This window comes from Sciurus vulgaris (assembly GCF_902686455.1).
Source record: "Sciurus vulgaris genome assembly, chromosome: 1".
In the NCBI taxonomy this organism is placed as follows: Eukaryota; Metazoa; Chordata; class Mammalia; order Rodentia; family Sciuridae; genus Sciurus; species Sciurus vulgaris.
Window position 1 is genome coordinate 103525585 of NC_136461.1, and position 22358 is coordinate 103547942.

Genomic DNA, 22358 nt, shown 5'->3' on the forward strand with positions numbered 1-22358 from the left:
GCTCTATCACTGAACTATAACCTCAAGGCCACCAGTGTTAATATTTATCTTAAGTGGTATGTATCTATTTAGAATAGCTGTGTATTGAGTAACAGTATAAAAAATAAATTTCAAGAGACTTCTCTATCATGCTTATTATTGTATATCAGTCAACTACATAATTACAAATAGAATGCTCATGACCAGTGTGGTGGCTCACCTGTAATCCCAGTGATTTGAGAAACTGAGGCAGGAGAATCATGAGTTCAAGACCACCCTGTATAACTTAGTAAGACCTCGTCTCAAAATAATAAAAGGGCTGGGATGGCTGGGATGTATCTTAGTGGAAGAGCATTCCTGAGGACAATCCCCAGTACCGAAAAAACAAGCAAACAACAACAACAAAACAAAGCCCAGAATGCTCAGGTGATAGGAACCTGTGTGGAATTTTAAAATATGTTCTTTTTTCACTGATTTTTTTCCCTGTAATAAACACCAGTGTAAAAACTTGTGAAATTTATAACTGTGTAATTCTGAATGGATTATCCTTTGCAAAACCACAGGAAGCTGATTATCATTTAATTGGAATATCTCAGATATACTCTGGGTCTTAAGAAATTACATTATTTGTAACAATACTTCAAGATGCATGTATTTCTAGCTTAAAGATAATGGACATACTGATACCTTGGGTTCCCAAAGAAGTTTATTCTAACAAGCTTCATTCACTCAAATTATCTATGTGATAATGATTTCAAACTAATTTTAGATAGTTGTTGGTGTGGGACTGAGTGTATGAGTCTTCAAGATGATATGAATTAATGAATAGTTTATTGAGTATTTGAAGGTACATCATTTGAATACAGAAACTGACAATTCTGCTTCTAGGTAGAGGTTCAAATTGGGAATTATCCAAATAATAAAAGAAATTTAGGGCTGTGGCTGTGGCTCAGTGGTAGAGTGCTTGCCTAGCATGTCTGAGGCACTGGGTTTGAGCACCAAATAAAAATAAATAAAATAAAGGTATCATGGCCATTTACAGAAAATATTTTTAAAAAAGTAATTTAAAAATTAGTCCTGATATTTGTATGCTAATAATTAACAGGCTAATTTTTTTTTTTAATTCCCTTTAGAAATAAATGTTCCTGGAGTCAGGTGTGGTGGCACATGCCTATAATCCCAGAAACTTGGGCATCTGAGGCAGGAGGATCACAAGTTTGAGGCCAGTCTTAGCAACTTGGCAAGACACCATCTCAAAATAAAAAACAGAAAGGACTGGGAATGCCTCTGGGTTTTATTGCTAGAGAAAGAAGGAAAGAAAGAGAGAGGGGGGAGGGAAGGAAGGAAGGAAGGGAAAGAGAAAAGAAGGAAGGGAGAAGGAAAGGAGGGAGGGAGAGAGAGAAAGGAAGGAAATAAGGAAGAAAGAGAAGGAAGAAGGAAGGAAGGAAGAGAGAGAGGAGAAATAGTTCTGCCAAATACTTTAGAAGTTAAGCATTGCTTTAAAAATTTTCCAGTACTCTAGGTTTTGCTGCTTTTCAATGTAAGGTTGCTAGTAGAGTGATATTTATTTTAAGATATAATTCTGAGTCTATTTAAGTATATTTTAGAATCAGTACAAATGAATTATAATGCTGTGATCATTATTCTTTGGTTCACAGATTTAAACATTCTCAGATACAGGGCCCATTATTAAAATGTAAACATGATTCCATGGCACAAGACTTAAAGATTTTATCTGAATTCTTCTCTGTAGTAGAGGAGGGCCCTTGAAGAATTCAGCATGAATATAGTTTTCACAAAGTCAGAAACTGGGTTGAGACTGAAGTTTAGAATCAGACAAAACAGATGTCACCAGGTCAAAGGAGATATGACTAGGAAAATTAAAGTTTAGTGGCAGAACTCTTTTCTAACAGTGCCTCCTTAGGAATGCCTTAAAGGAATGAGACTATGAGCCTAGCATCCAACAGAATTTGTTTACATAAGTGATATCTTAAAAGGTGTAATGAAGTTATTTCCATATCCTGTTCAAGTGCTTAGATTTTCAGAGTCTCAACTCCGCTATAATTAGCTGTGAGAAACCAAACAAGTAGAAGCATATATTTGTTTCAATTTTTTCTTAGCCTCCCACAAAAAAAAAAAAAAAAAAAATGGATTACGTAACTTCTACACATCTAACATTATATCAGTTTATGAATTGTTATTCATACTTCTAATTGGTTCAACTGCTTTTTCTGTAGGCAATTCAAAGTTAAATTTCAAGTTGAATTGTCACAGCACCTGTAGGAATGAAGCCACAATTAATGAGGCTGTTCCTCACTTACTGTATACTTGTCAGCTTGTAGAGACCCAATATTTTGTAAACAAAGTGGAAGAATATCAAATTCAATAATGACAAAAAATATTTATTAAATCAATAATAAGGAACTCTGGGAGAGTGTGACCTTAAGGTCCCAAAGCCCTCTATTCCTGACAATTTGGTTATTTTTATTTTTATTTTTTAAAATGTCAGTCCATAATTGCCCTTGTTTTGACCCAAGAGGACTGTGTGGGAAGTTTGTCTCTGAGATAGTGCTGAAGCACACTGCTCTGCAGAGTGTCTGGAGCTGAAGTGTATGCAGTGTCCCCCTCTCCACACTTGATAAATAGGGAAAAGACCCAGTTTGCTCCAGCTGAAGAGTTGAAGTAGCCAAATCTCTCCATACTCATTGTGTGAGGAAAAGGACAGTCTAAATGTGAGTATTTTGTCTTCTTTAAAATGAGAAAATTTTATAATTTTATGCTGTTAAAAATGAATGTTAAGTTTTTGGCAATTGACTTTATTACTAAACTGTAAGATGTTAATAATGGTATTTTTGAAATCTTTAATTTCCACTCTTGCAAATTAATTTTTGCAAATTTGAGTAAACTGGTTATTGTTACTGTGAGACCCAAACTGTAAAAAAGCATTTTTCCCTTAAAAATAAGACACTTAATTAAGAAAAATAGAATATATAGTAATTTGGCTTTCTCCTAAAAAATGTCAAGCCAACTTTGGACTGTAGTTGAACTTTGGTTAACATTTGATGTAATAACCTAAGTTGTTTCACAATATTTACTGTAGTATTTACTAAAGAGAACTTGTTTTTAAATCAAGAGCTTATTGAGGGACTGGGGTTGTAGCTCATTGTTAAAGCATTTGCCTACCACAGATGAGGCCCTGGGTTCAATCTTCAGCACCAAATAAATAAATAAATGAATGAATAATAAAATAAAGATTAAATTCTTAAAAAAAAAAGAGCTTACTAATGCATTATTTTTTTGAAACAATAGGTTGTATATAACTTCCAAAAACATGAAATAGGGCTGGAGATACAAAATACTAATTTAATAGTCTTTATTTTTCCAAATATTAGTCTGTTTTCTCTTTTTGCTATTTTAAGTTATGAAAATTACTTGACAATATTAATTAATTTTTTTTTCATTTAAAGCTATATATGAAATTGTATGGATCAATTTATGTGAAATGTCTAGAATAGACAAATCCACAGAGAAAATAGAATGGTTGATTATCTGGTACTAAGGGGAAGAGGAAATGAGGAGTGACTGTTAATGGATATGTGATTACTTCTGGGGGTGATTAAAGTATTCTGGAATTAGATGGTGGTAATAGTTGCATACTCTGAATGTTCTTGAAGTGTACATTTTAAAAGAGTAATTTTATAATAAGATCTCATTAAAGCTGCTGTAATAAAAAAAACTACATGAAGACTATATAGTGTAAAATGTCCTCTATATTCTAAAGTATTAACTCTTACAAGGGAATCAATGAAGCTTACTTTGTGTTGTTTAAATGTATTCCTCTCATTTTCCTTGGTTCCAATAAGCTCAAAGAAGCCTTACCATGAAAAGTCTTTTTATAATTATGTATCAAAGGACAACACTTCCATGAAAAATGTTTTTATAATTATGTATCATTCTTTTAGTAGAGGCTACTAGGAAAACTAAAATGTTTTTCTTGTGAAGCAATCTAGCTATCAATTGTATCAACCATGATTCATTTATTCATTATTCAAGTGACATATATTGCAAGAGTAAAATGTAAAAAAATTTACATGAAGATTTAGTCTTCAAGAATCATGTTTTTCCTGTCAAAACTTTAGATATGTGAAAGTTAACTAAGAATGGTTTTGATTAAGGAGGAAGAAATGCAAATTTATTTATAGAAGTAAGCATTTATTCAGTAGATGACCATTACAACCTGTGAAAAGCACAGATGTTATAAAAGTTATATTTATTACAGAAAAAGCATAGATTTCGTCTATGTCAAGTTGATCCTCTTGATAAAAGATCCTTTTCTAATGGAGTTTTTTTTTTTTAATAAATATTTACTAGGAAAGATAACAAAACAGAACTATTCCAGAACCATTGAAACTTTTCTTTTTAATGGAATAGGAAGTTTTTTTTAATTATATACTGCTCTGTATTATTAATAGTTTGCTTAAATGTTTTTAGACTAATTTCATGAATATTTTGAAAGGTTTATTTTATTATGCACATGTATTATAGTACTTTTGTTAAACATTTAAAAGTCTGAAGAAAATTTAGTGAAAAATATTATGTTGAAAATAGTGCAAATGTTAATGTGAACTTGTAAAAGAGATAGATATTTCATATTTTAAAAGGTATCTTTTTTTACTAGAGGCTTATTTTTGTATATGTCCTGTCTATAACCTGGAGTAAAACTAGTCCATAAGCTGATAAAAACAGCTGTGGAAGATAACATTTTAGTACCTTCATTTACCAGTATTATGAGGACTTGCTTTTAGAATATTGTTATTCACAATATTAACCTTGACAGTGGCATTATTATAAAGTATTTATGTGATTGCCAGTATATTACTACTTTTGTTTAATGTACTACTTCTGGTTTGTTCTATATTATTTTCAAATAAACTCTCAGTCATCAAAGTCTGTATCTAAACAGTATTGAATGCTTTTTAATTTTCAGTCTCCTTCAGATGTTTAATACTCTACTATGGGAAGTTTAATGGTAAATTCAACAAATTTAAAAGGAGAGCAAATAATACCTTCAAGTTTTCACATTCATTTGTAATGTTCTAAGATCTAACTGAAACTCAGAAGATAAACTTGAATAAACCAAACAGAAATATTGCTAAAAAGTAGCATACAAATTAAACCAATAGCATTCAGAATTTTTTTATATAGAAAGCCAATTGACTTGTTTTAGTAGAGGAAAAAGAGAAGTATTACTGACTGATCCAATTGATATTAGTCCTTACTTTTCAAGGGAAACTTCACTTGAAAGTGCACTACTATTTGGGGCACTGCTCTTGCTCTCACTGTTGATCCAATACATACTCTATATGACTGTTGGCTATGCCAGTAGAGGACTGGGAGATTCAAATGCTTTTAAAGGAATCTGGATCCTACTAGATGATAAAAGAAACAAATTTCAGAGGTGTTACTATTTTAATCATCTTTATGGTTGTAGAAATCTTAGTCATGAATCTATCACATGAGTAATAAATCAAAGTAAAAGATTATCCAATCATCTCAGAAGCTATCACAGAAGTTTTTCGTGTATGTATACCTGTTAGCATGATTTAAAGCCCTTCTTCTCCTTCTTCTTCATGCCAGGGATTGAACCTAGGGGCACTTACTAATGAGTCACATCCCCAGATCCCCCTGGGCTTTAAATTTTGAGATTAGGGTCTCACTAAATTGCATAGAGCCAAATTGCCCAGGCTGGATTTGAACTCACAATCCCCCTGCCTCAGTGCCCGAAGCCCCTGGGATTATAGGGGTGTACCACTGTGCCTGACTTTGTTTTCTAATGGACAGTATAAAGTTATGAAATACAATATCCTTGACAGTGATCTTTATTTTCTTCCAATAGCTTCTAATTTCTTAAACTGGGATATCCTATTTAATTCTATTCAAAGATGTAATCTTTTTGGAGTTCCTTCCTAGAAAATAACAAAAATAATTTTTCCCATAAGGAGAGTTTTAGATTTTTAAAATTTTTCCTCATGATAACTTAAAAATTTTAAGTTTTACAATTAAAACACTTTTTTGGGGTAACTAATAAACTATCATGATTAGTTAAGCAGAACCAAAATTAATGTTAATATTTAGCATACCACAGTGCTGTGAAAAATATTTACAAAGGACTTAGAAGAGAAAAAAAGCTCTACAAAAGCTATTGCTTTCTTATTCTTTAATTTCTTCTATAATTATGAAAAAGCTCAATTTCTCTTCCTAATTAATCCTAAGTTAGAATGCTGAGCTCCAGAGATCATTAGAATAATAATTTTGGGAATCAATTATTGTCAAGAATTGTGCTGAGTTTTAATATACTAATTAAACTCTCCCAACAATTTTGATATGAGCATTTCACTACTTCTACAAATGAGAAAGTTAAGGGTTAGGGAGGTGTTTTTTCCCCAATTGGTACTATATTAAATACAAGGCCTTGCATGTGCTAGGCAAGTGCTCTATCACTGAATTATATCTCCAGCCCCAGGGTGGTTTAATAACTGGTAAGTAAGTGGTGAAAGCAATCTATGAGGCCTAACTTGAAAGCTTTTACAAATAAGCTTAATATAATAATAATTAATAAATTTAATACTTTTATGAATAATTTAATAAACTTGGTACACTTTTAAAAATATATTTTTAGGGACTGGGGTTGTAGCTCAGTGATAGAGCAACTTTGTAGATGGCCACAATACCTTTATTATTTATTTATTTATTTTTAATGTGGTGCTGAGGATCTAATCCAGTGCCTCAAACATGCTGGGCAAGCACTTTACTGCTGAGTTACAACCCCAGGCCAGTAAACTTGGTAAACTTTTACAAATAACGTTATAGCTGATAATGATGACTACCTACCAAAATTTATTAAGTTATTTGTAAAGAGCTGAGCAATAAGAAATTGGCAAAATTAAATAAATGATACTTAGAGATATGAAAATCGTCATTTTGTCAATTAAAGTGTAAATATAAATTATGTATAAATTTTGCTAAACTTTTTAATAAAAAATGTATTATACTATCAGATCATATTGATTTAATAATCACCATTTCAAATAGTCTGCAAATTTTTGCTTCTTCAGGTTTAATTCTGAAAGGTCCAGCATTGTCTGAAGTGAATGAAGCAGTGGGAACTGGACCAGAGAATGGCAAACACTTATGTCACTACATTTGATGGGTACTGTCTTGCCGAACCAATGCAGTATTATGGTATGTAAATAAATAAATATTTTTTAGGAATTATGGTTAATTACAGAGTTTTTTTAGAAAGAAAGTAACAAATGAATAAATAATTTCCTACAAGAAAAAATATTAATTTTAAAAACCAGTAATACATTGTTAGTGCAGAATCAAAGGTAAAGAGGAAAAGGTCTAACAGTCTAAAATTGCATTCAATTAAAAAATTAACATATATATTTGAAGTTATTTTTAGGAATTAGTTGAAGCTAGTCTTTATTTAAGTTAGTAAATGAAATTCACAGTAATTATTTAACATACTTGAAATTTTAGTGTCAATGTAAGTGTCTTGTAAAAGGGCGAGAAAGAAAACAATGCAAAGACAATAAATTTTTAAATTTTTATTTTTTTTACAAACAGACAAAAGCAATAATAAAAATTTAGTCTTACAGTTTTCAAAAAGTAATTTAAACTATTTTTCATGACAATGAAACATTAGCCAGTATTCTACTGGGGTGAAAAAGACAGTTTTTTGTTTGTTTTGATTATCATTCAAAAAAAATCTTCTCCTTCCTCCTCTCTTCCTCCTACCCTTCTCCTCCTTCTCCCCTCCTCCTTTTTTTCCTCCTCCTCCTCTCCTCCGCCTTGTTTCTTCTTTTTTAAGGCTACATTGTTTTATTGATAATCTTTCTTCTTATTTCAGGCTATTAGTATTCATTCAACCCTTAATGTTGCATTGGATGCTCTAAGATTGTAAATGACTTATGTGAAATGATACAAATTGTACTGTTCACCAATCTCTGTGGTAGAATTTTTTGGCTAAGAATAAGTCATCACTGGGTGATTCAGCACCAGGAAAAGTACAACTGTTCCTGTTACTAGTTATAGACACGGAGCAACTAAATATTCTGGGGTTCTTTTGGAGTCAATATTTTGGATTTAAATTCAGTAACTCTTCCAAACACAGGAAGTAAGTTTGTGTTTGGGAATGTCTGATAATAATGATATACATTAGATGTCATTTTATAGTTTATATATGCTTTTAATTCTCATATTTTATTTCATTCTTACATAATCCTGCTAAGTTGATAAATTTTTCCCCCAGATAAACAACAAAACAAGGAACTAGTAATTTAAATTGAACTATAAATGACAAAGGAGAATATTGATGTATTAAATGAGAAGTTCAAACAAAAACACTTCTTAACTAAACTAAAACTGTGTGTTAGCTTGTCTTTCTTTCTTTCTTTTTTTTTTTTTTTGAGGGTGGAATAACTTATTAATTTATATTGTTTATGACCTGATTACACTAAAATCAATATAATTGGGACAAGGAAAATGCAGAAGATAGGGAAAATCTTCCATTCCAAACTCTTCTACTTAGGAAGGAAGATGGAATTGGTATATGAGCCATTAGCAACCATTGCCCTTTCTTCAACTCCTGATCAACCTCTGCATATCTTTGAGATGGTGGCTTTTATCATATATCGCAATGGGACATAGTAGACATGTTAAACTCTTTGTTGAGCATGAAATATTTTGAAATTTGAAAAAATATTAAGAAATTTTGACTTTTTACTATTTGCTCTTTTTTTTTTTAAATAAAACTAGATATTTTGCCAGAACAAATTGATTATCAGCTGCACAACCCTGATTTTCAAGACTCACCTCATTGCCAATATTCTACTGCTCAGTTTCCTCCGGCTTTACAGTCCCAATCTTTACAAAACCATTTCAACACCTATAGCTTGGATCCACAATACAGTGGTGATGGACAGTGTGGACTTGATTCTTTTGAATTAAATAAAACCACATATGTGATTGCTCACAATGTTGAAGATGGATACCCTGGAATAAAAAGGTCCAGGACAACTTGTTCTTTGCGAATGAAGGGACAGGAAGAACTCTGTGTAGTTTGCGGTGATAAAGCCTCAGGATATCATTATAATGCACTTACTTGTGAAGGTTGCAAAGGTAAGGATAAAGTTAAAAGAAAACTGAAATCTTAGTGTTCACTGAAGAGCCATGACATTTCAGGAATATGAGAATACTCTTTCTTTTAAAGTGTGAAAAACCAAATCAGAGAGAGCCATGGCATGTTTAAAGCAATCAACCTATGGGAGCAAAGACATGGAAATAAAATATAAACTTTAAGTTTAGTTTTCATTTTTGATGAGGGCTTTCACATTTAAATATAAAATTCAGTATTTATATAATAGAAGGATTCCCTATTCCTAGAAGAATCTGATGCTGGAATAGATCTTTTGAAAAAGATCGGAATTTTAAATATTACTTCTTTTTATGTGGTTGATATAAGTGGTGTATTGGAGGGAATTTGAATTAAATGACTTTCAATATTCTATTTTTCTTTCTCTCTCTCTTTTTCAAAAATTTTTTATTTTGGTGATGCTGGGGATCAAACCCAGGCCTTCACACATCCTAGGCAAGTGCTCTACCACTGAGCTATGTCCCCAGCCCTTTATATAATTTTATTTATTTATTTTTTTTTTGGTGGTGGTGCTGGATTGAACCACTCTACCAACTCAGTCTTATAATTTAATTTTTGATACAGGGTCTCACTAAATTGCCCAAGCTAACTTCCAACTTGTAATCCTCTAGTCTCAGCCTCCTGAGAAGCTGGGATTATAAGCGTGTGCTACCATTCATATCTTGAAATTTTTTTTGAAGAAAAATTGAAGGTCTGAAAATGAAGACCAAAACTGACAATGACATTTGCAAATAATGAAACAGTCTTTGATTTTGAAAAATTTTGAAGTACTCTTGCATTTTTAAATTCATAAATGCAGGATTGGGGATGTAGCTTGGCAGGAAGAGCACTTGCCTAGCCTAAGTGCAAGGCCCTAGGTTTGAACTTCAGCACCGGAAAAACAAAACTAAACAAAACCATAAGTGCAGTATTAGGAATGAACCTGAAATGATCAGGCCAATATGGCATAGGTAAAGATATTAGTTAGAGGTCAAGTTAAATTTTATTCTCAAAAAACCTATCACTTGCAAAGAATAGCCAAATGAAGACCATAGGGAATGAACTTTGTAAATAGAACAGTGGAGCAAGTGTGTGCTACTCTTGAAATGTAGGGTTTTGCTATTAAAACTAGTTTGAAAAATGAGGCATAGTTCTGAAAACCTGAACTAAGACTTTTACTTTGTTAAATCTAAGTCATGGAACTCACCCTCCCAAGAGCATATGGCAGGGTTTTAAAGAGGGCACTAAGCTTAGTAACTTCACTGTTTGAAATGAAAGAAGAGGAGAGCAGGAACTTGCATAGAACAAGAAACAAAGGAGGAAATGGGAAGAGGAACTGTTATGCCTGGATACAGGAGGTGAAATAAAAAAATCTTCCTTCCTTCCACCAATTAAGAACTCTTCACTTTCTTAGACCAAACTAGCAGCACTTTCTCATCTGGGGAAGTACAATAAAAATGGGGAGGGAGCAGGGAGATGGGCAGGTATGGGAGTATGAGGAAAGAAAAGAGGTTTTTCTTATGGTTTTATTTTACATAGTTCAAGAGAAAGTGAGAGATACTTTAGGGGATTTTGATAATCTGTAAAAGTTTTTAAAATGCTTTTAGATGATAAATTGCAGTAAAAATAGAGTTCTCTTATTGTGATAGAATTATTTAGTTTAATTTCCAGGAGTGATTATTGAAAGGAACAATGTTGGTATGGAATATATCAATTAGGAAAGGATTTGACAAATTTCCAGATAAATGTGTATTAATCAAAAACTTTTTTTTTTGAGAAAAAAAAATAATGTAATTAAAACAACTTAGTTAACTTAATCCTTTAATGAAACAGTATATATTAATAAGAATGACAATTAAGAATACATATGGTAAAATCTGAAAAATTTTGTTAGGTTTTTTTCGACGCAGCATCACCAAAAATGCAGTATATAGTTGCAAGAATGGTGGTCATTGTGAAATGGACATGTATATGCGTAGAAAATGTCAAGAATGCAGACTGAAAAAGTGTAAGGCAGTAGGAATGTTGGCAGAATGTAAGTATCATTGTGTTTTTTGTTTCGGTTTATTTTGTTGAGGGAATTTAAAATTTTCTTACCTTACTGAGAACTTAATGCATTCTTCAAGTCATCATTTTGAACATTGTATATAATGTTTAGTCTACTTTTCTAGCAATTAGAATAGCCAATTACCAATCTGAATATTTATTTCCATAAATCCTGCTCTATAACTATACTGCTCTAATTTTGGAAATAATCACATTTCATCTTAATTAGAAATTCTTGTATTTTTATGTTCCTTAACCTAAAGTTATAAATAAATCTGTAAATAAAACAATTTTAAGTTAATAGTTCTCAAAAGCCTACAGGATAACTAGATATATAGAGCTTACTAACAATTAACACATGGGTGTTAAAATGCAACTCCATAGGCAGAAGAGGGTATAATCCATCACCTATCTCCTCAGATACTGAACCTGAGCGAGGGGTGCTCTACCATTGACCTACATCTCCAGACTTATTTATTTTTTGAGACAGAGTCTTACTAAGTGTCTAATCTTTTTGAGTCTCTTCTATATTTACTATATTTTTTCTTTAGTTAAATGATGTAATTTAATTTCCATAGTAGTACTAAGATTTTGGCATAATTTTCTCAATTCCTTCCCATTTTTCCCTGGCTCAACATCTCAGATAATTTTTAAGTTAGTTTTTTATAAAGTACTCTTCATGTTTCCTTTTCCTGTCTAATCTAGCCTTATGCAAACTCTTATCTTTTAATGATGCTATTGTATTAGTTTCCTGGACATTTCTCCATTCTCTGTAGTTCAATCAACCTTCAATTTCCATAATAATCTTTGGTTGTAGACAGTTAGCTTCTTATTGTATCATCTTGAATACTGAAGAGGAGACACTAAGATCTCTGATGTCTCTTCTCATAAGGACATTAATCCCATCATCAGAAATATCATCTAAACATAATTACTTTCCAAAGGCTCCACCTCAGCACTAGGGATATAGCTCAGTTGGTAGAGTGCTTGCCTCACATGCATAGGCTTGGGTTCAATCCCCAGCACAAAAGGAAAAAACAAAACAAAAAACAAACAAACCCAAAGGCTCCATCTCCAGATGCCATCACATTAGGAATTAGAGCTTTAACATATGAAGTTTTGGGGGATACAATTTGGTTCATAACAATTCCCAAAATATGGTCTTTTTTTGTGCAGGGGTGGGGATAATAAGGATTGAACCCAGGGGAACTTTTTGACTAAGTCTCATAGCCAGCCTTTTTTATTTTTTATTTTGAGACAGGGTCTGACTAAGTTGCTTAGGACCTTGCTAAATTGCTGAGGCTGTTCTTGAACTTGTGATCCTCCTGCCTCATCTTCTGAGTTGCTGGGATTACAGATGTGCTCCATCTTGCCTGGCTTGATGAATTGTCTTTTAACCTATGCCTGAAAGTCTGTATAAAAGGGAACTTGTATTCTTCTCAGTCAATCTACAAATAAAATCTGTCCCCTTTTCCTTCAAACTTGAATGAATTATGCAAAGGTTGCTGAGACTTGACATGATTGTGTTATCATGATATATGGATGTAAATATTTTTCAAATATTATTCACATGCATATGCATCCAGATTCCTTCCATCATTATTATAGATCTTTGTATTTACCCTTAAATTGACCTAAGAATATCCAATGTGTTTAGTAGTATATTGATTGATTTTTTTTTTACAGATTAATAATGGTAATAGAATTGGTCATGATTGACCATTGAATTCTGCACAAACAGGCCTGTACAACATTACTTCCTTTCTTTTGGAGTCTTTTTAAAAGATTTGTTCTTTTTAGATATACGTGATGGTAGAGTTTATTTTGACATATGATTGATATATATATATATATAGATATATATATATATGGAGTATAACTTGTTCTAATTAGGATCCCATATTTGTGGCTGTACATGATGCTTATACATGAGTTTTGCTGGTGGTGTATTCATATATGAACATAGGAAAGTCATGTCCAGTCCAATTCATTCCACTGTCTTTCCTGATCGTATCCTCTTCATTCCCTTTTGTCTGATCCACTGAATTTCTATTCTTCCTCCCAACCTCCTTGTTTTGTATTAGCATCCACAGATCAGAGAGAATATTTGAGCTTTGGTTTTTTGCAATTGGCTTATTTATCTTTTGGAGTCTTAATTCCCTTACCATATGGTAATTCTTCAAATATTATATTCCTCATGAATTCTTCTTTCTCTCTTTATTTATTTTTGTAACAGGAATTAAACCCAGGGGTGGCTTAACCATTGAGCCACGGTCCCAGCCCTTTTTCTTATTTATTTTTATTTTGAGTTAGAGTTTCACTAAGTTGCCTGGAGCCTTGCCAAGTTGCTGAGGCTGGCCACAAGCTTGTGATCCTCCTGCCTCAGCCTGCCAGATTGCTGGAATTACAGGTGTGCACCAGCATACCTGGCCCTTTTGTTTTAAAATGCCATGTCCACTACCAAATATATGGTACTCAATATGCAGAGTGGTACTTACAAATATATGGTACTTACATGCAGAGTGGAACTCAAATACTTCTATCTTTCTAGTTACTAGGAATACATTAAAATTGATTAAAAGCATGTTGGTTGCATTATTGATCCGTTTTTATCTGTTTTAGCCTCAGTTCAATGTTAGTGGCTGCTGGTGGGTCTAGACCCTAGAATTATTATCTCATGTTGAGCTAAGGGTTAACAAACTAGCTCCCTTTGCTTTTACATACACAGTTATTAATTTACTCATCTTTATATAGCTATTCAGACTAAAATCAAGGAAGCATAGCTTTAGTCATGATGAATCCTCAGGCATAGACTGGTAGGAGATGAAATAAATTGGTGAAGATTCAGGGCTTGTATGAACAACTTAGGAGTATCATTGAATATTGAGGGATGAAGTGATCAGTTTTTTATTCAGTGTTACAAAAAGTGGTATGTCAAAGATATACTTGACTTATTGACAAGGGTATCCCATGTTCATTTTAAAAAATATCTTTATTTTCTTTATTTATTTTTATGTGGTGCTGAGGATCGAACCCAGTGCCTCACATGTGCTAGGCAAGCACTCCACAACTGAGCCACCACCCCAGCTTCCCATGTTTATTTTTTAAGGTATGATTAGAATAGGTTGTCTTTGGTAGTGACAACATTTGAAATTAGATGAGTTGTAATGCCATGACTCTAGAACACTACTGAATTACAATCCTAGCCAGAGTTTGAAAATATAGGGGACCAAGTCCCTTCTTTCAAGGGAGAGAAGTGGTGAGATCTAAATGTTTTTTAGGTCCCTAGTCAAATAGGTTAGGGCTCAAAACAAGTCTGTATTCTCACTGGGAAGCTAAAAACCAATAAAAATAACTAAAATGGGACCAAACATCTCAATATATTATCTCTTCTAGTTCTAATTATAATCACATGAAGTAGGTAGTGTTAACACCTTTTTTTCTGAATGAGGAAAGTAAATCTTAGAGAGTCACACAGCTAAGTGGTAGAGCCACAATTTAAACTCAGGCATGCTGATCAGTTCCAATGTCTATTATATTAACCATTATACTATGGTCAGAAATATAATGTATGACAGTGACTCTGTGACTGTCAAGATTGGTTCAGAAACATTGCAGAACTGATCTCACAGGCTAAAGATACTAGCAATCCTGCTAAGAAGCATTGGAAAAGTTGGAGATTGACATCATATACAGGTCCTAACATCTATCCTCAGTGAACTTTTCCTTTGTTATTTATTAATGTATTATTCAGTCTACAAAGATCTTTTAAAATTATTTTTCTGTCATATAATATTTGGGATATTTCCCTATAATGTATGATATTGAAAAACTTGATCCAGATTGTAGTTTAAAATAATCACTAGAACTAGTTGGAGGATAGAAACTGAGACTTACCATTAAGAATCTTTGTAGAGATTAACATGCATTCTTTAATCAAGTTGCTCAACTAGTTAGTTCTTTATACCAACTATCTTTTTTTTGAAGGCATGTTGCTTTTTTTATATGACAAATTTCTAGAGACATATGATCTACCCAAACTGATGCAGGAGGACATACACAATTTAAACAGATCAATTTCAAGTAATGAAATAGAGAATCATTAAACATCAAAATACTTCATAATGATTTTTTTAAAAAATAGAAAGATAATTTTTATACAAATTACACATCTAGAAAATTTTTAACGGTAACTCAAAATGAGAAGCAGTAATCAGTGAAACCCAGTATAAATTAACCAGAACAAATCATGTCAGCTTAATTTCAGTTCTATCTTGAACAGGATTCGTAGAATGGATAGATCAAAGAAATACTTTATACAAAGTATGTATACACAAAATTTAACATGTCATTTCATTGCTTGAAATTGATCTGTTTAAATTGGTACGTCCTCCTGCATCAGTTTGTAGATCATATGTCTTTAGAAATTTGTTGATGTCTTTGAGTTTTTCTATTTTATTGGAGTATACATTTTCAAAATAGTTTTTGATTATCTTCTGTATTTCAGTAGTGTCCATCATGATGTTTCCTTTTACATCACAGATTTTAGTAATTGGAGTTTTTTCTCTCTTTTTGTTAGCATGACTAAGTATTTATCAATTTTATTTTTTTTTCAAAGAATCAACTTTTTGTTGATTCAATTCAATTTTCTGAATTGTTTCTTTTGTTTCAATTTCATTGATTTCAGCTCTGATTTAATTATTTCCAATCTTCTACTGCTTTTGATGTTGATTTGTTCTTTCTTTAGGGCTTTGAGATGTAATGTTAGGTCACTTATTCCTTGACTTTCTATTCTTTTAATGAATGAGCTCAATGCAATGAACTTTCCTCTTGGCCCTGCCTTCATAATGTCCCAGAGATTTCAATATGTTTTATCACTATTCTCATTACCTCTAAGGATTTTTTTATTTCATCCCTGATTTCTTCTGCTATCCATTTATCAATCAATAGCAGATTATTTAGTCTCCAGGTATTAGAATAGTTTCTATTTTTTATTCTATCATTGATTTCTAATTTATATCCATTACGATGTGATAGAACCAATCTTGACAGTCACAGAGTCACTGTCATACATTATATTTCTGACTATAATGTAGTATAATGGTTAATATAATAGACATTGGAACTGATCAGCATGCCTGAGTTTAAATTGTGGCTCTACAAGCAATTATGAAATTCATCTGGAAGAATAAGAAACCAAGAATAGCTAAAGCAATCCTTAGCAGGAAGAGTGAAACAGGGGGTATTGCAATACCAGATCTTCAATTCTACTACAAAGCAATAGTAACAAAAACGGCATGGTATTGGTACCAAAATAGAAAGGTAGATCAATGGTACAGAATAGAGGACACGGACACAAACCCAAATAAATACAATTTTCTCATACTACACAAAGGTGCCAAAAATATGCAATGGAGAAAAGATAGCCTCTTCAACAAATGGTGCTGGGAGAATTGGAAATCCATATGCAACAGAATGAAACTAAACCCATATCTCTCACCATGCACAAAACTAAACTCAAAATGGATTAAGGACCTCGGAATCAGACCAGAGACCCTGCATCTTACAGAAGAAAAAGTAGGTCCAGATCTTCAACATGTCGGCTTAGGAGCAGACTTCCTTAACAGGACTCCCATAGCACAAGAAATAAAAGCAAGAATCAATAACTGGGATAGATTCGAACTAAAAAGCTTTCTCTCAGCAAAGGAAACTATAGTAATGTGAAGAGAGAGCCTACAGAGTGGGAGAATATCTTTGCCAATCATACTTCAGATAGAGCACTAATCTCCAGAATCTATAAAGAACTCAAAAAACTCTACTCCAAGAATACAAATAATCCAGTCGACAAATGGGCTAAGGAAATGAATAGACACTTCACAGAAGAAGATCTACAAGCAATCAACAAACATATGGAAAAATGTTCAACATCTCTAGTAATAAGAGAAATGCAAATCAAAACCACCCTAAGATTCCATCTCACCCCAATTAGAATGGCGATTATCAAGAATACAAGCAACAACAGGTGTTGACGAGGATGTGGGGAGAAAGGTACACTCATACATTGCTGGTGGGGCTGCAAATTAGTGCAGCCACTCTGGAAAGCAGTGTGGAGATTCCTTAGAAAACTTGGAATGGAACCACCATCTGACCCAGCTATCCCACTCCTTGCCCTATACCCAAATGACTTAAAATCAGCATACTACAGAGATACAGCCACATCAATGTTCATAGCTGCTCAATTCACAATAGCCAGACTATGGAACCAACCTAGATGTCCTTCAATTGATGAATGGATAAAGAAATTGTGGTATATATATATACAATGGAATATTACTCAGCCATAAAGAATGATAAAATTATGGCATTTGCAGGCAAATGGATGAAATTGGAGAATATCATGCTAAGTGAGATAAGCCAATCTCAAAAAGCCAAAGGACGAATGATATCGCTAATAAGTGGATGATGACACATAATGGGGGGAGGGAAGGGTTAGTATTAGGGTTAGAGTTAGGGTTAGGGAGGGGGGCAAGTATGGAGGAAGGAAGGACTGTATAGAGGGAAAAGAGGGGTGGGAAGGGTGGGGGGAAGGGAAAAAATAACAGAATGAATCAAACAACATTACTCTATGTAAATTTATGATTACACAAATGGTATGCCTTTATGCCATGTACAAACAGAGAAACAACATGTATCCCATTTGTTTACAATAAAAAAATTACATTATAAAAAATTAAAAAAAAAGATTAAACTCTTTGTGCCACAAAAATAAAAAATAAAAAAATAAATAAATAAAAAAAATTGTGGCTCTACCATTTAGCTGTGTGACTCTAAGATTTTTTTGTATTTGCTAAGAGTTGCTTTGTGGCATAAGATATGGTTCATTTTAGAGAAGGATCTGTGTGCTGCTGAGAAGAAAGTATATTTGCTCATTGATGGATGGAATACTATATATGTGTCTGTTATGTCTAAATTATTGATTATGTTATTTAATTCTGTCATTTCTTTGTTTAGTTTTTGCTTGGAGGCTCTATCCAGTAGTGAGAGAGGTGTGTTAAAGTCACCCAATATTATTGTGTTGTGGTCTATTTGATTCTTGAAATTGAGAAGGGTTTGTTTGATGTACATAGATGCTCCATTGTTTGGGGCATAAATATTTATGATTATTATGTCTTGTTGATGTATGATTCCCTTAAGCAGTATGAAATGTCCTTCTTTGTCCCTTCTGGTTAATTTTGGCTTGAAGTTCACTTTGTCTGATATAAGGTTAGAAACCCCTGCTTGTTTATGCAATCCATGTGAGTGATATGTTTTTTCCCATCTTTTCACCCTTAGTCTGTGTATGTGTTTGCCTATGAAGTGAGTCTCTTGGAGACAGTACATTGTTGGATCTTGTTTTAAAATCCAATTTGCTAGTCTATGTCTTTTGAATGATAAGTTTAGACCATTAATGTTCAGAGTTGTTTTTGAGATATGATTTGTATTCCTGGTCATTTTGGTTTATTTCTAGTTTTTAATTTGAATTAATTTCTCCTTTGATTGGCTATTCCTTTAGTGTAGTTCCTTCCTCTGCTGGTTTTCATTTTTTTTCCCATTTCATCTTCATGGAATGTTTTGTTGAGAATGTTCTATAATGCAGTTTTCTAGTTGTGAATTCTTTTAACTTTTGTTTATCATGGAAGGTTTTTATTTTATCTTCAAATCTGAAGCTTAATTTTGCTGGATATAGAATTCTTGGTTGGCATCCATTTTCTTTCAGAGTTTGGTATATGTTATTCCAGGACCTCCTAGCTTTGAGAATCTGGGTTGAGAAATCAACTGAGATCGAAATTGGTTTCCCCCTATACATGATCTTTTTCTCTTGCAGTCTTTTCTTTTTTATTTAGCTTTTAATTTTTTACAGACTGCATTTTGATTCATTGTACACAAGTGGGGTACATAATTTTGTTTCTATGGTTGTACTGTCTTGCAGTCTTTAAAATTCTATCCTTATTCTATATGTTAGGCATTTTCATTACAACGTGTCTTGGTGTGGGTCTGTTGTAATTTTGTACATTTGAGGTCCTGTAAGCCTCTTGCAGTTGACTTTCCATTTCATTCTTTAGGTTTGGGAAATTTTCAGATATTATTTCATTGAAAAGATTGTAGATTACTTTGGTTTGTATCTCCATGCCTTCATTTATCCCTATAAATCTCAAGTTTGGTCTTTTCATATTTTCACATAATTCTTGGAAGTTCTGTTCATGGTTTCTTAACATCTTCTCTCCATGGTCAAGTCTATTTTCAAGATTATATATTTTATCTTCATTGCCTGAAACTCTGACTTCCATGTGATGTTGTCTGTTGGTGATGCTGTCCTAGGAATTTTTAATTCAGTTTATTGATTCCTTCATTTCAAGTATTTCTGTTTTTTTTTCTTCAGAATCTTTGCCTCTTTATTCAAGTGATCTTTCACTTCTTGTATTTTCTCTCTGATTTCACTTCTTATACTGTCCTCTACTTTGCAAATCAATTCAACTGTGTATATTCTCAACTTCTTGTCTGACATTTCTTCCACTGTGGTGTCTATGGATTCTGTTATTGTGTATCTTGGTTTATTTGGGGTGATTTGTTCTCTTGCTTTTTCATGTTGTTTGTGTGTCTACACATCTAACAGTATGGATCTGAGGCAGTAGAGTTTCTACCCTGTGGATTTGTAGTGTCCCTGAAGGTTTCCAGTACCTCATTTGTGGAGAAGCTGCCTGTCTGCTTTCTTGGTTTCATGCCATGGAGCAACCAGGAAAGTGACATCCTCTATTCTGCCATCTTGAAAACCACTCAGTAACCTTTCTTGATACATTTTAAATGATTTCATATTTGTGAACCCAGGGGTGCTTAACCACTGAGCCACATCCCTAGTCATTCATATGTATGTGTGTGTGTGTGTGTGTGTGTGTATGTATATATATATATATATATATATATATTTTTTTTTTTTTTTTTTTTTTTTTTTTTTTTTTTTAGATTTCACTAAATTGCTCAAGACCTAGCTAAATTGCTGAGGCTGGCTTTGAACCTCCAATCCTTCTGCCTCAGTCACTCCAGCTGTTGAGACCACAGGTGTGCGCCACCACACCTGGCACTTAAAAAATTTTTTTTTAAATTTTGAGACAGGTTCTAAATAAGTTGATTATGGCTTCAGTTAGTTGCTGAAGTTGCAATTCTCCTGACTCAGTGTTCCAAGTCCCTGGGATTACAGGTGAGCACCATCCTGCCCAGCTAAAATGGCCTTGGATTTGGATATATTCTTGTTCCCTAACAAAATAATGAAATATTTAGAAGGAGACTACAGCTTTTATTCTCCATTTTCCTCCTGATATAATATTTTCAATTAATTAATAATTTTGATTCTGAGTATTGAATGCTAATTTACTGAAAGTCTTACTAAGTTATTGAGGCTGGTCTCAAACTTGCAACCCTTCTGCCTCAGTCTCCCAAGTTGCTAGGATTGCAGGTGTGTACTACAGTGCTCAGCAAGTTTTGGTTTTATTTATTCATTTATTTAGCATTAGTGATTAAACCTAGGGTCTTATGCATGCTAGGCAAGCACTCTGTCACTGTACTGCACCCCCAGCCTATAATATTTTTAATACAATAGATATGTTTTAAATGCTTATAAAAATGACTGACACAATGAAAGGTAAATATTAATATTTGACTAATTTTAGTAGTGATTTGTGGGAATTGCTGCTGTTCAGTCAGAAGTACCAGTTGAAGATTTAAAAATTCATAAAAACAATAACCCCCAAATTAAAATTGTTTACTAAAGTATCACTACCTTGTCTTGTTTATAATAAAAAAGAAACTTGACTTTACTCTTTTTGAAAAATCACAAGAAGCTGTTGATAAGGTATTCTCTATTAAACAGTATTCTCTATTGCTTCCAGGATAAAATTAATGTGGATGTTATTATATAAAAATTTAAATTTATAATTTGGAGGGGCAAATTTATTTTAAAATTTTGTCTGGAATAAAGGGCTTTTAGGTATTCATCATAGTTGTATAAGAAAAAGGAGAAAGAAATATAATAAATTTAATTGCTGTATATATACATACCCCCAAATAAATGTTCTTTGTAAAAATGCAAGTGTATTATCATGTATGTGTACACTGTAAGACAATTTTCTTAAAAATCTTATAATGTTATTGCCAAATCAAAATGTTTTACATAAATTTTGTAATATTACAGGTTTACTCACAGAAATCCAATGTAAATCAAAGAGGCTTCGAAAGAACTTTAAGCAGAATAATAGTTTTTACTATAACATCAAAGTGGAAGAGGAAGGAGCAGACAACAAACTTGTATCATCCACCACTAGATCTGGAAAAATGGCAAGACTTTTCTTCATATACAATTTCTTGTTTCTTTAATGATGTTTTGTTTAATGAGTATGCATTAATAATTTCTCACTATGCTTTCTAGCAGACTCAGGAGAGTATGGAACTAACTCAAGAGGAACATCAGCTTATTAAAAACATTGTGATTGCACATAAAAAATATATTATTCCTTTGGAGGAAACAAAGAAATTTGTATGTATTCATTACTAGCAAGAAATGATTTATAACTAATTTCCTTTAGAAAAAGGAATGAACATAACATTTTAAAATTTCAACAGTTGTTTGAAAGAATATAATGATTTATTAATTATATTCTTTCTATGGGTTAGCTGCAGGAATATGCCAATCCTGAATTGAGTTTTTTACAACTCTCAGAGATAGCTGTCCTACATGTACAGGGGCTGATGGATTTTACCAAGGGACTTCCAGGTAATTACTTTATTTTTGGAAAAATTAAAGTAATTTAATACTTTAAATATTTTTAAAAAAATGTTCCCTATTTTAAAAGGGGATATTATAAGGAAAACAAAACCTCTATGTTTTCTACCAATACCACTTCTAACTATCAAACATGTTTATTATGTGTCCTTTAATTGATCATGTGGATGAAAATCTAAATATTTAAAAATATCATTCAAATAACTTCAAATACTTAGAGTTAAGATAAATATGTTTATTTGCATGTTTTTGGAAATGATTTGTTTTTATTTTTTAGATGAAACATGAAACAAAAAGAAGATTCCCTGTACAATATTAAAAACA

The 22358-nt window shown here is 32.5% G+C and overlaps 1 protein-coding gene across 1 annotated transcript in view; it reads left to right on the forward strand.

The window, feature by feature from the left end:
• Window positions 1-2584: 2584 nt before the first annotated feature.
• LOC306658556 (bile acid receptor-like) overlaps window positions 2585-22358 on the forward strand; it is a 39825-nt gene continuing 20051 nt past the window's right edge. The window contains exons 1-7 of the mRNA XM_079135689.1: window positions 2585-2711; window positions 7095-7221; window positions 8800-9162; window positions 11070-11210; window positions 21447-21589; window positions 21684-21788; window positions 21926-22025. Of these exons, the coding sequence (XP_078991815.1) occupies window positions 7131-7221; window positions 8800-9162; window positions 11070-11210; window positions 21447-21589; window positions 21684-21788; window positions 21926-22025 (943 nt within the window). The 5' untranslated portion in view covers window positions 2585-2711; window positions 7095-7130. The remainder of the gene's footprint in view (window positions 2712-7094; window positions 7222-8799; window positions 9163-11069; window positions 11211-21446; window positions 21590-21683; window positions 21789-21925; window positions 22026-22358) is intronic.